At 49.5% G+C, this 15,130-nt stretch overlaps 2 protein-coding genes across 3 annotated transcripts in view; one reads left to right on the top strand and one right to left on the bottom strand.

Annotated features, from left to right (window-relative positions):
• Positions 1-5,874, bottom strand: part of TTBK1 (tau tubulin kinase 1) — a 95,928-nt gene extending 90,054 nt beyond the window's left edge. Inside the window, exon 1 of one of the 2 annotated variants that reach the window (XM_072333849.1) lies at positions 5,724-5,874. The gene's annotated coding sequence lies outside the window, so the exon portion shown is untranslated. Of the gene's footprint in view, positions 1-5,310; positions 5,384-5,723 lie in introns of those variants that run through there. The other variant, XM_072333850.1, reaches the window with a different exon arrangement.
• A 2,666-nt stretch (positions 5,875-8,540) lies between these two features.
• ACSS1 (acyl-CoA synthetase short chain family member 1) overlaps positions 8,541-15,130 on the top strand; it is a 31,513-nt gene continuing 24,923 nt past the window's right edge. Inside the window, exons 1-2 of the mRNA XM_072331913.1 lie at positions 8,541-8,857; positions 11,620-11,716. Of these exons, the coding sequence (XP_072188014.1) occupies positions 8,593-8,857; positions 11,620-11,716 (362 nt within the window). The 5' untranslated portion in view covers positions 8,541-8,592. The remainder of the gene's footprint in view (positions 8,858-11,619; positions 11,717-15,130) is intronic.

Here is a 15,130-nt window from a genome sequence, read left to right on the forward strand (position 1 = left end):
CACTGTAGGTTTAGCCAAATGCAACCCCCAGCACAATGAAGGAAAGGTATCTCAGATCCATTTCAGCTTCAACCAAGCTGCTCTCTTTCATTGCCTTGAAAGCAAAAGTCTTCAGCCTTCTGTGAAAGCACAGGGTTCAGCCACCTTTGCTTAGAAGTAGCCAAGCAAATCTGCCTGAAGCCAACATTTTTTTCCAAGGAAAGCGTGATTTAAAGAAACCACTTAATTTTAATAACTTTCTTGCATCATCCCTACGCTTACGCACTTTGAAATCCAAACCATCTGTTAAAATAATTTGAGATATAATTAAAATACAAAGCTCTGAACCTCTTAACGTAACACCACCACAAAGGCAACTCTGTTCTCTGACTGAGGTACGTCATGACAAGCAACTTTCTCTTCTGCGTGAAATTAAAGAAAAGCACACAATTTAATGGAGCATCCAATCAAAGAACACTGGGCTAATGCCTATATGAAGGGAGAGCAATACAGTCCACATGTTTGAGTGAGAAGAATACATAAAAAGAATGCATTAAGTTCAGATTTGTGGTGAGGGAAGAAGGCATTTCAGATACATTCCTACTTTCTAACTGCATTCTAACTATCAGTAGTGCCACAGAGAGAAAGTCATCTTGTGGCAATAAGCCTTTATGTTGACTAGCAACGATCTTACTGGTGAAACCTGCTCACTGACAGTATGCCATCAGAAACATCTATTCACAAGAGAGGAAAAGAAAGGCTGCAGACAGCCCTGTGCACATAGTTGAGCTAGTGAGGTGAAAGGACAGCATGGTAACCTCCAGTCACCAAATGCAAGAGCAGCACAAGCACTGGAAGACAGATTCGCATGAAGAATAGGAAGTTGAGGTACAGTAAGACTAAGATCTGTAGACCTCGAGTTCAGCACGGAGAAAGTAAAAAGAGAACTGATTCATTGCTCATTGCTGTTTCCAGTGCACTAAGTAGCAGGCAACTCGAGCAAGTGGCATTTTTGAAAGAAATGTGAAGCACAGAGCAGCTCTGTGATGCCAGCTACAATGCACACACATTGAGCTGAAAGAACTGGACAAGTTCATAGAAAACTAAAACTACAACAACTAAGAAAAACAGAAAACACTCTCGTGAGGATGACTGGATAAAAAGGCAAAAAAATCTCTGATCAGAAAGTCGATGGACTGCAAGTGACTGAGAGCTGAGGGAGCCCCTCCAGGAAAATGGCACTGCCCACTGGCTGCAGTGTAGAGCTCCTCCCTGGGTGTTCAGCCATGAGCACAATCATAGAGTGACACCGGGTGCTCTAACCCACTGCAGCCATCCTGCATTGTGCCAATAAGAAGTTGGCAAGAATGGTGTAACAGAGTAAAGGAAAAAAAATAAGTCAGAGCACTTTCCGTGGTATGTGATATTTAAGTGGGATCTCTTGGGGTGAAACAGATGAAATAGGTCTCAGAAATAAGCAGGAGAACTAGAATGTGTGGATTCAAGGAAGAACTTGTAGGAAGTTGCTAAAAGGATGGAATTCTCCAGCACCCCAGCATACTAGGTACAAAGAAAGAAGGCTGAATCATGTGTCCTCTTGGCCTTTCCTTAAGCATAATCTCTTGATCACTGTTAGAAAAAGAATTGGAGTGATACAGGATATTGGCCTGACCAGTCAGGTTTATAATCCTACAATCAAAATCTTTTCACTATAGATCAGCTTTCCCTTATCTGGTTTGCAGCCTCTTTATATGACTGGTATGAAATCAAAGCTTTCTGCGCGCAGCCTCTGGGCTGATGGTGAGCCTTGTAGCATATCCTACCACATGAATAGCAAAGAATTCACTTCCATCTGTCGTGGCTGACACTAAAGTTCTTCCTGCAGGCTAAGCTGCCCCATTTTTCCAGAGAAAAGGAGACTTGTGCCCACAAACACTAATTCTACTTTCCGCTGTGCCTATATGGCTGGAGTCATCCCGTGATCCTGCAGTCTGCTCCGTTCATATCGTTCACCAAATTAAAGATGACATGTCTTGACACCAAAAGGAAAGGCTTTCCAAGCACATCTCATCAGATTACATCTTCAGTCCATCACACTGTCAACATCTTCCTACTCAAAACTACAAAAAGGACCCTTTCCCATGTAAACAATTCCTGAGTAATGAAGACTTCATGGAAAACAGTGTGGAACCAAGGAAAACCAATAGGAATTGTGGGTCTGATGAAAAAGCTCAACAGTATCATATGCTGTTTGTGGCCACCATTATGGAAAAGGCCCAGAGCTAGTCCTGCAGGACATGGAGGAGTATCGCCAACTCTCAGTTTGTATCTAGTGATGTTCATACAGCTGAGGTAGCCACAACTAGAATTCAGACACACAACTGCATAAACCACATTATCTTCATCTTTCTCGCCTCTCCTTCCTAATGCCTCAGTGGATGCCCAACAGATCCCCCAATTCTTCTTCTGCATTAGGGAGGGAGGCCTCATAGTTGGCCTTTAATTGCTTTGGGAGACAAAAACCTTAATATTTATTCTAATTGAACAGTGTCTCAAAATGATATTTCAGGCGATTTCTGCATGTCTGTGAGAAATACAAACTTCCTTGTTTTTTTTGTTGAGTTTGTTTTGTTTTAATTTTTGGTGAGGAAGGAGGGGAGGGAAGCGCTACTTGTACCCATCCTTTGTCTTCTTCAGCAAAAAAGCAGAACTTAAACATTGACGTGAGCTTCCACAATCACACCAGCAACTGTCAGGTAATGCTTTTCGATGTCCAAAGAAGGAGATCTCAACAAAGCCAACAAGCAGCTGAAAACGAAGGAACAGTTTACAAAGCCCTTAGGGACTCCGTAGAGACATTTTGCTCTGCAAGACCCTATTTTCTGTCTTCTGCTCTGTTCATTGTTTTTAAAGTGAGCCAATGGTATTGGAAGGTCATCAGGAAACTCTGGTAAGTGAATTTAATCCAGGGCTTTCCCAGGAATGGGAGAAATTCCTGTAGAGTTTATCTGGAACCTGTACACTAAACAAGATCAACACTGAGAACTGACAGGTCACAACTGAAGAAGTGAACTCAGCAGGATTCACCAGAGAGCACTGGGCTAACAGGCTATAAAGCAATATAGCAATCTTTCTGTAACAGAAGGCAAGGAACGGCGAAAAGGTATCACAGCACTTAGAGAGGAAAGAGGGAATCAGCTCTCTCAGGATCTGTCTGATCACTCTTGCTCTGGAAAACATCAAGTACGAACAGCTTCTATAAGAGGAGGGCTCATTTTGCCTGTTACGGTGTAGAGCTACTCTTGGCTTCATCACTTCAGAACCTAACACTGGGGTTGGGATGAAGGGGAAGGAAACCAATAAGTGGGCAAAGGTGGGGACCACTTCATTAACAAGAACCCTAGGAGGTGTCAAAATAGAAACACAGAATCATTAAGGTTGGAAAAGATCTCTAAGATCATCCAGTCCAACAGTCAACCCATTCCCCCCATGCCTAATAAACACATCCCTCAGTACCAAAGCTCCATGGTTCTTAAACACCTCCCATGGACGATGACTCTACCACAACCCAGGCAGCCTGTTTCAATAACTCACCGCTCCTGCTGAGAATTTTTCTTGTTTCCTAATATCCAATCTGAACACTTATCGTCAGTTACATGAGAGAAGAGCTTGAACCCCATCTCACCACAACCTCCTGTCAAGCAGTTGTATAGAGCAATAAGGTCTCCCCTGAGCCTCCCCCAGACTGGACAATCCCAGTTCCCCTCAGATGCTCTTCATAAGACTTGTGCTCCAGACCCCCTCATCAGCTTCTATATATTTTCTTCCTCCTTTCTGCAAGGCCAATGACACTGACAGGGATCTGATTTGACTCTTGCTAACTATTCCAAGAAAAAAAATAAATCCTTGAGATCAATTCTTACAAAGACTGATCTATAAGGAAATGGTAACTCCAGTGTTGGCCTTCAGCAGAGATAAAACCCTCTTTTGAAGAAATATTACTATAAAACATGCAAAAGCACAAAGAACATAGAAGCTACAGCAGTGGACATCACATACCCAAAGAACATCACATCTACAAAGTTTCTGATCTCAAGTGCAACAGCATGAAAATGTTTGTTATGAATTGGATGATTGATGCACACAAAGAAAAAAATTCACACATAACAGGGGTTGGAACTCAATCCTTAAGGTCCCTTCCAACCTAACTCATTTTGCAATCCTAATTTACACTTAGTACACTGAGAAGTAGTCTCAAGAGAAGGTAGAGGAGCAATATGTGGTCATCCTACTGAACCACTACTGATGCACACTGCTCTTTAGTCACGGCACCTGTAAGGGCACAGCACTCACCAGCTCTAGTGCCGAGGCAGCAGGGAGCTCGCCCTGTCACACACACAACAGGGGGTTAAACTCACTCAGACAAAGGAAAAAATTGCCTCGTGATTTACAGAGAAGTTTGTGGCTAAAGGTAGCGTTTCCACTGACAACACCAGAAGCGTAAAGGAACTGACAAGCTGCAATAAAACTAGGAAACCTTTCCTTCTACCACTTGAATGACCTCCTCCTTGCAAGCCAAGAGAAATTCAGGTATGCAGAAGAAATGGTGGCGCATGGCAGGTTGGGGCTGCCAGCAGCACTCAGCTGCTCCCACCAACACCCCAAGAGCAGCAGCAGCCCCACTGGGGGCCACGGCTCACAGAGCCCGATGTGCCTCAAGGTCACGGTGCTGCCACGCAGCTGCCAGTGGGTCAGAGCCAGGCGGCCGGGCGGCTCTCAGCGTGCAGGGGATGCGGAAGGGCCGCAGGCAGGCACTGGCACCAACTTGGGGACCGCAGGCAACGAGGGCACAGAGACTCCGTGCTGAAGGGCTGCAGAAGCCCCGAGCACTGAAAGCTCTCTGAGAAGAGAAACGCTCGGCACCCACCCGAGCAACACAGAGTTCTCCCAAAATAACACAACGAGAACTCTCCCTGGCGATAAAACCCGGCGCAACGGGGCTGCTCGTGCAGCGTTCCGCCCGTCGCTGAGGTGCAGCACCGCAGCTTCGAGCCGCGCTCCCCCGTGGCAGCCCGCAGCCGGCTCAGGGCCCGGCCCCCCTCCGCCCCCCACCCGGCCCCGCACGACGCCCGTGGCCCCGCACGACGCCCGTGGCCCCGCCGGGCGCCGCAGCCACCTCCCTCCCGCCCTGCCCCTTCCCAGCGGCCCCTCCCGCGCCTCGCCCTAAGCGCGGGCACCTGCTCGCCCGAGACGGGCTCTGCCGCCGGGCTCCGGACCCGCGTAGCCTCTTCCGCCGCCACCCCGCGCCCCCGGCCCGGCCCGGCCCCTCACCTGGGGCCGCCCCGCCTCCCCCGCCGAAGAGATGGCCGCGTCCGCCTCTGCACTGCAGCTGTCGGCACGCTGCTCCCCCCCCTCCCCCGCCCCTCTCGGCAGATGGTTCGCCCCACCCTATCCCGCCTTCTCATTGGCTGCGCTCCGCCGTCATTTCTCGTTGGGCCCGCCCTCCGCCCGGGGCAGGCCGGGAAGCCGAGTTCTCCTCTCCGGCCCACTCCCCTTCAGCGGGCGGTACCGGCTGGACGGACGGCCTACAGTTCCCACGACGCGCCGCGCGCGGCCCCGGAGCGGCCCGGCCCGGTGCGCCCCGTACCCCGCGTCTCCCTCACGGCCGGAGGGACGCCCAGCTCCCCGCACAACGGCCGCCAAGGCCGCCGAGCCCCGACCCGTCGCGGCTCGGCCCCGCTCACCTGGCCCCGCCGCTTCTCGCTGCGGCCGGCGCGGGCGGCGCATGCCTCGCGTCCTCAGTGCGGCTCTCCGGGCTCGGTGCCGCCGGCGCCGGGCGCTGCGGCTGCGGGGCGGAGGCGGGCCGGCCCCGGGCGCATCCTCCCCCTCGGAGCCGCGGCGGGCGGCGGGATTCGCCCACAATGCACCGCGCGCCGCACCGCCAGCATCAGCCCTGACATCACCCGCGGCCGCCCCCGCCCCGCCCGGCCCGCCCCGCGCCCGCCCCGCTCAGCCGGCAGCGTCGGGCCGGCACCCGGCGTCATGCGGGCCCCGAGCCGGAGCAGCCCCGGGCTGAGCCTTCGTGTCCCCGGCCGTGTCCGGCTGCGACAGGCCCTGCTAAAAAGCCTCTGCCCCTTTCGTTCTTACGGCCCCGCTTCACGCACCGAGAGGCCGCTCTCAGGTCAGAGCCTTCCCTTCTCCAGGCTGAGCAGCCTCCGCTCTCTCAGCCCATCCTCACAGCGGAGGTGATCCACACCTCGGGTCATTCCTGCGGCCCTCCTCTGGATGTGCTCCAACAGGTCCACATCTCTCCCGTACCGAGGACTCCACACCCGGACGCAGTGCTCCAAGTCAGGTCTCAAGCACAGAACAGAGGGGTAGGATCACCTCCCTCACCCTGCTGGCCACGCTTCCAATGTTGCCCAGGATACAGCCGGCTTTCTAGGCTGCAAGGGCACATTACTGTCTCGTATCCATCGACCATTACCAACAAATCATTTTTGGCAGGGCCGTGCTCATTCCTTTCATCCAACCATTACTACATGGCTTTACTGGCTGTGTCCCTCGGTATCACTACAGACCTTCTTCTCCTGCCAAAGGCTGCTAAAACATCATGGCTGGGGCAGGAGGTCATCTCAGGGCACTTGGCTGCTCCAGGGAACAAATTCCTATGCATTGGTACTATGAACCTTTGGGAGCTGCCATTGAGAAATGGCATTTGCAGATCACAGTATATGGAGTTCCCCAGAGCTAGTAACACCTGCATCAGTGCTTGTGGAGAGTGCAGCAGGAGGTGTCGGCATCTTCTCTTGAGTAACAAGTGATGGGATGCAAGAAAATGGTCTCACGCTTTGCAAGGTGTGGGAGATTGATTAGACATGAAGAATTTCTTCATAGAGAAGGCGGTCAGGCGTTGGGCTGGGCTGCACAGGACAGTGGTGCAGTGCCCATCCTTAGAGGTGTTTAAGAGACTTGAGAATATGGCACTTCAGAACATTGTTTGGTGATGGAGCTCAGTGGGTTAAGTGATGGTTGGACTTGGTGATCCTGAAGCTCTTTTCCAATCTGGATAATGTTATGATTCTATGAAAGAAGCACATCTTAGAGACTCGTTTCCCTTCTACGCAACTCAGTTGGAGGGAAGAAAGGAGATCGGGACCGTTCTTATACCACCAAGCAGCCCATCTTGGAGATTAGATGCTCTCCTGGCTGGGTTATGTCAGAGTTGCACTGATGGCAATCACAACTTTCTTGGAGGAAAAAGAGTCTGAATTTGTGGGTGGAGGGTGGTCTACTAAAGCACGAGAAAAATGAAACTCCGTGTTGGAAGAAGAAAAGACAGTCTCATATGGAAGATGAGCAGAGAATGGCAGCACTCCCAGGAGATTTCAAGGTCTATAAATTAAACAGCTAGGTTTTCAGACCCAAGAATTTAACTCCACGCTCTTTCTTTTGGAAAGCACTCCGCCTCTGTTTGCTTGTTTTGTGGAAAGCATCCATCTGAAAACCTGATTTACTCATCTATTTCCTTACTTATTTTTTGCAGATAAGTAGTTTTGATGGAAAACTTCGGAGCAATCCTTAAGCCAACCAACCGGAGGAGCGACTGCCCATACTACGATCCGGCGCAAGGTGGCACACGTGCGATGAGTTCGAACTTTGTTACCCAAAAAGAAACAGTGGCATACAAAAGACGAGGAAGTAATACGTAACTGTTTAAACAGTGCGGTAATGCTGACTTTACAAGGAAGTTAAGAGCGTATCAATTCTTGCATATTACTTATAAAACGCATCTGGAAATGTCAGAAATGACAGGAATCCAAATCCTAATAAAATTGATATTGTTTACCTAGATAACATCTGATGGTATTCTTTGGGTAGGAAAAGTCTTGGGACAACACTGTCTGTCCGTGTCTGCCATTTAGGAAAAGCTCATTTGACTTGTCTTAAGGAATAAGACACACATTAATACGAGCTTTGCAGTGTTGTGCTGGGAGGCTGGACCAGACTAGATAATAGAATTAATATCCTGCGAAGAAGTTCATGCCATACACAGAGTAGGTCTGTGTTACTTGCTATAGGATCTCACTGGTGAGGGTTGGGATTTAATGTGGTTCCCCAGCCAACCTGGCGCTGGGACTAAACAGAGTGAACAAGCGCTTTGATGCCAAAGCTGGGAGCTGCACAGTGCGGAGGAGCTGGGAGGTGGAGGGAGCTGATCCTCCCCTCTGCTCAGCGCTGGCAGCCCGCACCTGGAGCATTAGGTCCAGCTCTGGGCCCCCAGTACACAGACGAGCGGATCCCAGCTCAGAGTCCACCAAGGTGATGGAGGAGCCGTTGGGGCTCCTTCTAGAGAAGTTCACAGCCTCCTGGACGTGGGCCCGTGATCCCATCTCGGGGCGTAGGGGCCGCCGCAGCGATCCCCGAGGTGCCGTCCCACTCCGCCGCCCCGCGCTACGCCTGCACGGCCGCCCGCTCCCGAGCGGTTCTCCCGGCCCGTCCCCTCCCGGAGGCGGGGGTGTTCCGGGGCCGGGGCGGCGCCGCGCCCGGCGGGGCCGAGAGCAGCGGGGCGGAGAGCGGCGGGGCCCCGACGGCGGAGCAGGGCCGTGCCCCATGGCGCTGGCGGCGGTCCGTGCGCGGGTGCTGCGCTCCTTCAGCCTTCCCCCGCTCGCTGCCCGGCGCTACGGCGGCCCCGCTCATCTCCCACCCGGCGGCTACGGCGCTTGGCAGGAGCGGGCGGCTCGCGACCCCGCCGCTTTTTGGGCGGATGCGGCTCGGGTAGCTCTGCGCTGGGACAGCCCCTTCCACACGGCCCGCGAGGCCGCCCCGGCAGGAGCCGGAGCCCGCTGGTTCCTGGGTGGCCGCCTCAACGTGTCGGGTAAGGATCCCGCGGCCGCGCATCCCTACCCCTGCGCCGCTGTGGCCGCCCTGCCGGCGGCTGCCGTTCTCCGTCCGATCTGTCCAGGTGCCCCCCGTGACGTTGGGCTCTCGAGCCGTTTTCTGGGGGAGAAAACGAGACGTCTGGGTCAGCGGCAGAGCTGATGGAGGGTGGTGTGCAGTGCTGCCGGGAGTAAATCTTGGCGGCGTTGTGAAACAGTCGGAAATGAGAAAGTTACGTTCCCAGTTGGATGCAGTAACCCAGCGCTGGGCTGAGGGGCTGCAGAGCACCACTTGCTCAGCCAACGACACCTTTCGTCTGGAACCCCTCCTGAAAGACCCCACGGCAGCTTATGCACTGATGTGGAGAGAACAGAAGGGTACATCATGGGTCATGCTGCTGTCACGCTCAAAGAACGCTCCTGAAATACAAGGGGCCAAAGCCAGCACCTAGAAACAGTTAAATTTCTTCAAGACCTGCTTCTTGACAACAGTTTCAATGGAAGGCTGAATGTGAAGGGAGCTGGAGGCGGGTCTCTCTTTTTCCCTCGCACCTCTCTTGACGATGGGGTCTCTCCATAGGGATGTGCATTTGTATATATATATTTTAACTTTGTTCCCTAGGAGAGTGCTTGAATGAGTAGATTGTAGTTCAGTGGTGCAGAAAATTCAACATCACCAGCCAACCACCTTGCTTTAGAACAAAAGAGCAAACACGGGGTACGAGGAGTCCTGCAGGGAGGGTTCCTGGCAGTGGATCCCAAAGGAGTGGAGGGGAGATCCTTCTCCAGACCGACCAAGCCCAGCTCCTTCATCCTGCCTTTACAGGAGAGGTGTTCCATCCCTCTGAGCATCTTTGTGTTGCTTCTCTGGACCCATTCCAGAAGCTTCACATCTTTCTTGTGCTGGGGGCCCCAGGCCTGGATGCAGGACTCCGCCTGGGGGCCTCATGATCAGGCATAGCTGGATTGCAGTCGGATACATGTTCTACTGCTTTCTACTTGGGGGACTTTGCAGCGAGAACTGGAGAAGTGTGAGATTCAGCCCTTTTGGGCTTATTACATTGTAACTCCTGGCCAGGGAAAGACCCCAACAAGCTTTAGCACTCCAAAACCCTTGTGTTCTCAGGAGGACATCTCATCGAAATGAGATGTTTCTATGTGCTTTTCCACGCATTGTCAAGGGGGTGAGGAAACGTCTGGAGAAACCATTAGAGGGTAGCAGCAGGAGGCAGGCCATACAGTTCTGTTTTGCAAAAGGAGTGAAAGCACTTGTATGGTCAGGAAGGAAATAATAGCATTTGGCCTTGTTTCACCTGCCAGCTCTCCCCGAGCAGAGTTACAATTCTGAGTGGGCTCAGCTGGGGCTTTCTATAACACAAACACTCACTGAAAGCTCAGAGTGCTGCTCACAGCTAGGAAATGCTGCGTGGAAAACAAATCCCTGTGAATGCAATTGAACGTAACGTGTTGCAGTAGCTATGGGTATTGCTGCCATGGGAATGGAGGTGGGAATTGCTAAAGGTCTCAAGACAACCTGCAGCAGAGCTGACTTCCTATCAATGCGTGACAGAGGAAAGCAGTGCGTAATTGCTGAAGGCATTCCTGACAAGAGCTTTTGTCCTCCTGTGTTGTTAGATGACATAAGGAATGAGTTTATCTCCTTTGTTCCTTTGGTATTGCTGCAGGAATTGATATTAAAAAGTAAAAGACTTTCAACAACTGAAGGGCTTTTATTTTTTCCTGTGTTTTCGAGATTAGCCATTATTCTTGTAGTGAGATGTGCTGAATTCTGGCAGCAGCGTATCTTCTGTTCACCTTTGGGGGCTCATTTTTGCAGGGCTGTAGATCAGCTGTGATCTCAGAACAGCAGAAACAGACTCCTGGGCTGCAGTTTGCTTATACTTTACAAATGTTGACAGAACAATAGGCAGCTTTCATTGCACTTAGTTCATCTGGAAAAATAAAATCCTTTCCCCCCGGTATTAATATCTCCAGGAAATACGCTCCGAAACTCAGCACTTTCTTCAGGGCTTTCTCTGATTTGCACAGCAGTTCGCCTGAGTGGTTTTTAATAATTGTCTCTTGAAATATCCTAACTGCCTGCATGAGAATATAATGAAGTACATAATTGTCACTTAAGCTTGGAATTAGCACTTTACAAGTCTAATCTGTAAACAGTGGGCATGTTGCTGCTGAACACAAAGGAGAGTTTCCTGAATGGGTTCTGTTTCCTTACGGTGGGTGCTGTCTGTCAGCTCACTCAAACATCTCACATGTGGTTCAGAAGCCACTTTGTATGGTAGGTGGTATAACACACAGCTGGAGGTTTCCCAGAGGGGTGGTGGTTCTCTGTCCATGGAGATTTTCAATGTGAAGCTGGATCAGGCCCTGGGCAACCTGATCTAGCTGTGCGTGTCCCTGTTCATTGCAGGGGAGTTGGACTAGGTGACCTTTAAAGGTCCCTTTCATCTCTAAGGATTCTAAGATTCTATGATTCTTAGATGTGTAGATGTCTGTATTACATGAGTTTACACCAGTTCCTAAAGTTTTAGATACTTTCAGTTAATGGAAAATCAGCTCTTTCAATTATAAACGTTTTGCCTGAGTGGTTAATAGATAATTCAAATGATGCAGTGCCACAAATGGAAGCCGGGGAAGACAAGGCTGTGAGACTGATGTAGTGAATTGCAGCTCTGGGGAGGAAAACCATCAGAAGAGTTTCTTGTCTTCGTACTTTGTTTAAACCTCTGTTTTCTTACAGTAAATTGCTTGGACCAACATGTTGAAAAGTCCCCAGACAGAGTGGCTTTGATATGGGAGAGAGATGAGCCTGGAACTGCAGTGTATGTCACATACAGGTATGGCACCTTCTCACAATGCTTTACAATGCCTGGCAGTCTGGTGGGATTGGGAGAAGGGTTGATACTCTGTAACCAGACCTCTGTGAAACTCTGCATTCTTCCAATGTAGTCCAGCATGTGGAACCTGCAGCCGGGGCATTGCTGCCATCTTGGAGTATCATGATGGGATAGCATATGAAAAAATAAGGCACATTCCTAGCTAGAAATGATACTCTTCTTTGGTTTCTTTGTGGGGAAGGCTCCCTGTACTTAGAGTCCTATATAGTGAATAAACTTCTGGGAGGATGAGAGGTACAACGGATGCACATCAGTGACAGTTACTGAAAAATTCAGACTGAGATCTGACATCATCTTCTGTTTATTTTGTTAGTCAGGCTTGCCTGTAGATTACCCCCCCCCCCTCCAGCTCCCTCCCCTTCACACCCCAAGAGGGAGCTTTTAGAACAGAAAGACTTATTCTTCTTTTCCTTGGCTTTTGTCTCCTCTTCATATTTTCTTTTTGCTTTTCTGTGAGCAGCTTTGAGCATCAGAACAGCAGCAAGTGTGTTGGTGCAAAGAATGTTTGTGTTGCTGGAAGGGATTTTAAGTTCCCTGTATTCCTCTTCCATATCCCCAGTGCAGCTTAGAGTAATCTTGAGGCTGCTGTGAGTGGTATCAACTTGTAAGTGCTTCTATAGTTTGTAAAGTTTGCTGGAAAATGTCAGACTTGAAGCATATTTCTCTTCTCCCTGCTATGTGACCTCAATTAGGGGAAATACCTGCCTGTAAAAATGCCTTTTACATCATCTGTCTCTACAGTCAGATGTTTCCCAGACTTCTATGTTGCTCAGTGCCTATTTCAGGCAGCTAGATGCTTGATCAGAATCAGAAAGCAGAAGCAACATACAAAGTCCCAGTATCTGATTTCTCTATAGGATACTCTGCAGCATGTTGATAGTTGGGATTTGTGTAACTTTTCAACTATAAATAGCTCCAGGTGCCTGTTTTCCCTTCAGCATTTATCAAAGCTCCTGAAAACATAATGCATTAGAGTGAAGTTGGTCAGCAGGAAGAAGCGGGAGTACAAACAACTTTGAGAGGTTAGCGCACCATACAATTTGTTGTAACCAACTGGGTAGCTTTCCTAAACCTTTGAGTTTTGTTTTTGGCGTGTATGTTGTATGAACTGAGATGGAATCTGGGGTTTCTCCTGAAGTGTGGGGTGGTGAACATACTTCTACAGCTGTCTTCATGTCTCACGTGTGCAAACGGGAGTATATTGGGTGGGAATTGGGTGTGTCATGTTGTGATTAACTTAGAAGAGTGGCCCATCAGATAGTAGAGCCTCATTCAAGGCAACTCCAGTGTTCCCCTTAGGCTGTGCTGTTTGAAATGTGCTGAGCTGCTCTAGATCCTCAAATGGTCTTCTCAGGATCTCCAGAAGAATGAGAAACTTTTTCTGAACAGCAGCAGAACCATTTTTCTCTTGGGCCATGGCATTCAAAAAAATGAATTTGAAGGAAAGCATATTTTCAGCCTGTGGATTTGTGATGCAGTGACTTAAAGACAAGTAACATCTTGGTTTCAGTAGAAGGGATAAAGGCCTCCATTTGCCTGTACATCCCCACTAACTGCTTTACAGGCAGTGAGCAAAGAGCTCAAAGATCTGGGGCTGTGCTGTGAGTCAGAGTACATCAGAGTACATCTTTATGCATGGTTGTTGGCAAAGTGGTTTGTGTTTATGCAACTGAGTTTAAGGGCTCTTTGTTACAATTGGAATTCAAACATATCCTTATTGGCAAAGATACACAAAGCCTTGGGTAAAACACTGTAGTTTTATTGAAATGGTGTTAGCTATTCTTACAAGCTTGGTTGTGATGAATCCATATCTTCTGTTTAAAGCCTCTGCTATAAAACTGAATTACTCCTTTGGAGAGCCCTCCTGATTCCTTGTCGTTTGCCAGACATATACCAGAGTGGCCCCAGAGGACATGACTGACCTACTGGTGGGCTCCTGGCTCCCAGAGCAGCCTCAGCACCTCTCTCCTGCAGCAAGGAGGCTCAGCTAGCAGATTTCACCAACCACCACCAGTGCTTGATGCATCCCAGATGCTGGAGATGTGATTAAATGGCATGAGAGCAGCAAGCTGCTTAGGTCACTGGCTCACACCATTATTGTAAATCATCTTTTTCCAATGGTGAGCATTGCTCTGTCACTCCGACTGTTGCAACTCATCTGTTTTTTCCTCTCTGGATTTCTTTTTCTACCCAGTTGGAATCCATATTTGTTTCAGGTTCTGAATGGGACAGTGGAAGGTGTTTTTAACAGCTTTGTGCCAGCAGGGCGTGTGTCTTTCCTGAGAGTGGGTGGCTGCAGTCAGCAAACTGGAGACAAATCATGCCCTTTTTTATCAAGTGGTCTGGCTAACCAATCATAAATATATTGGTAGGACACTGGCAAAGTAGCACTTAACCCACAGCAGTGTGCTGCTGTGAGTAGAGAGCTGAACTGATTAGTGAAGGGTCCAGCCTAGCTGGGAGTGTTTTGCTCTGGGCATGTTGTCGGCACCCAGGAGCTTTGAAACCTTGCAGAGGAGTTCCCGAAGGCACTGCTGAGCCTGGGTTTTAAAGTGCACTATATTATCAAATGAGTCATATAAGCAGGCAGAGTTCACTGCTGGAGCTGCTAGGCCATAGCTCCTGCAAGCTCAACAGCAGGCAATGTTAAATGACAGTAGCTGAAGCTATGCCAGGCCTCTCCCTCTCTGATACGTTTTTTCTCTCCTACCTTTCTTATTTGCCACAGTATACACAATGTAGTCACCTGTGAGCAAGTGTTCCCCAGTGCTACAAGATCCTTAATAGTAAGCTTAGAAAGAGAGAACCAATGAGGTAAATATTCTGCTAGTTTGTTAAAGACCTCTATCAACCAGATCATAACTTTATCAAGCTGTTGATAAAGTTGAGAGAGTTGCAGAGTTGCAGTGGGGGCACAGTCGACTGAACAAGATTTGGCACTGTGAGAATGGGTATTCCCAAAGGCAGCTGTGGAAAGAAGTGAGCCGCAGTATGCATTATGCCAACCTGTTCCCACAAAGAATTGCAGGCTGGGTCTCAACAGAAGGGTTCTTATTTACAAAGGAGTTCATTCTGGTGCCAAAAACGTTGCAGGCAGAGGAAATGTTTGAAAAAGAATCACAGAATGGTTTGTGTTGGAAGGGCCCTTTAAGACCACCTCATTCCAACTCCTGCTATAGGCAGGGACACCTCCCTCTAGAGCAGGCTGCTCACAGCCCCATCCAGCCTGGCCTTGAACGCCTCCAGGGAGGGGCATCCACAGCCTCTGGGCAACCTGTGCCAGTGTCTCACTGTCATAGTAAAGAATTTCTTCCTGATATCTAGTCTAAATCTACCTTCTTCCAGTTTAAAATC

This window comes from Excalfactoria chinensis, chromosome 3 (assembly GCF_039878825.1).
Source record: "Excalfactoria chinensis isolate bCotChi1 chromosome 3, bCotChi1.hap2, whole genome shotgun sequence".
In the NCBI taxonomy this organism is placed as follows: domain Eukaryota; kingdom Metazoa; phylum Chordata; class Aves; order Galliformes; family Phasianidae; genus Excalfactoria; species Excalfactoria chinensis.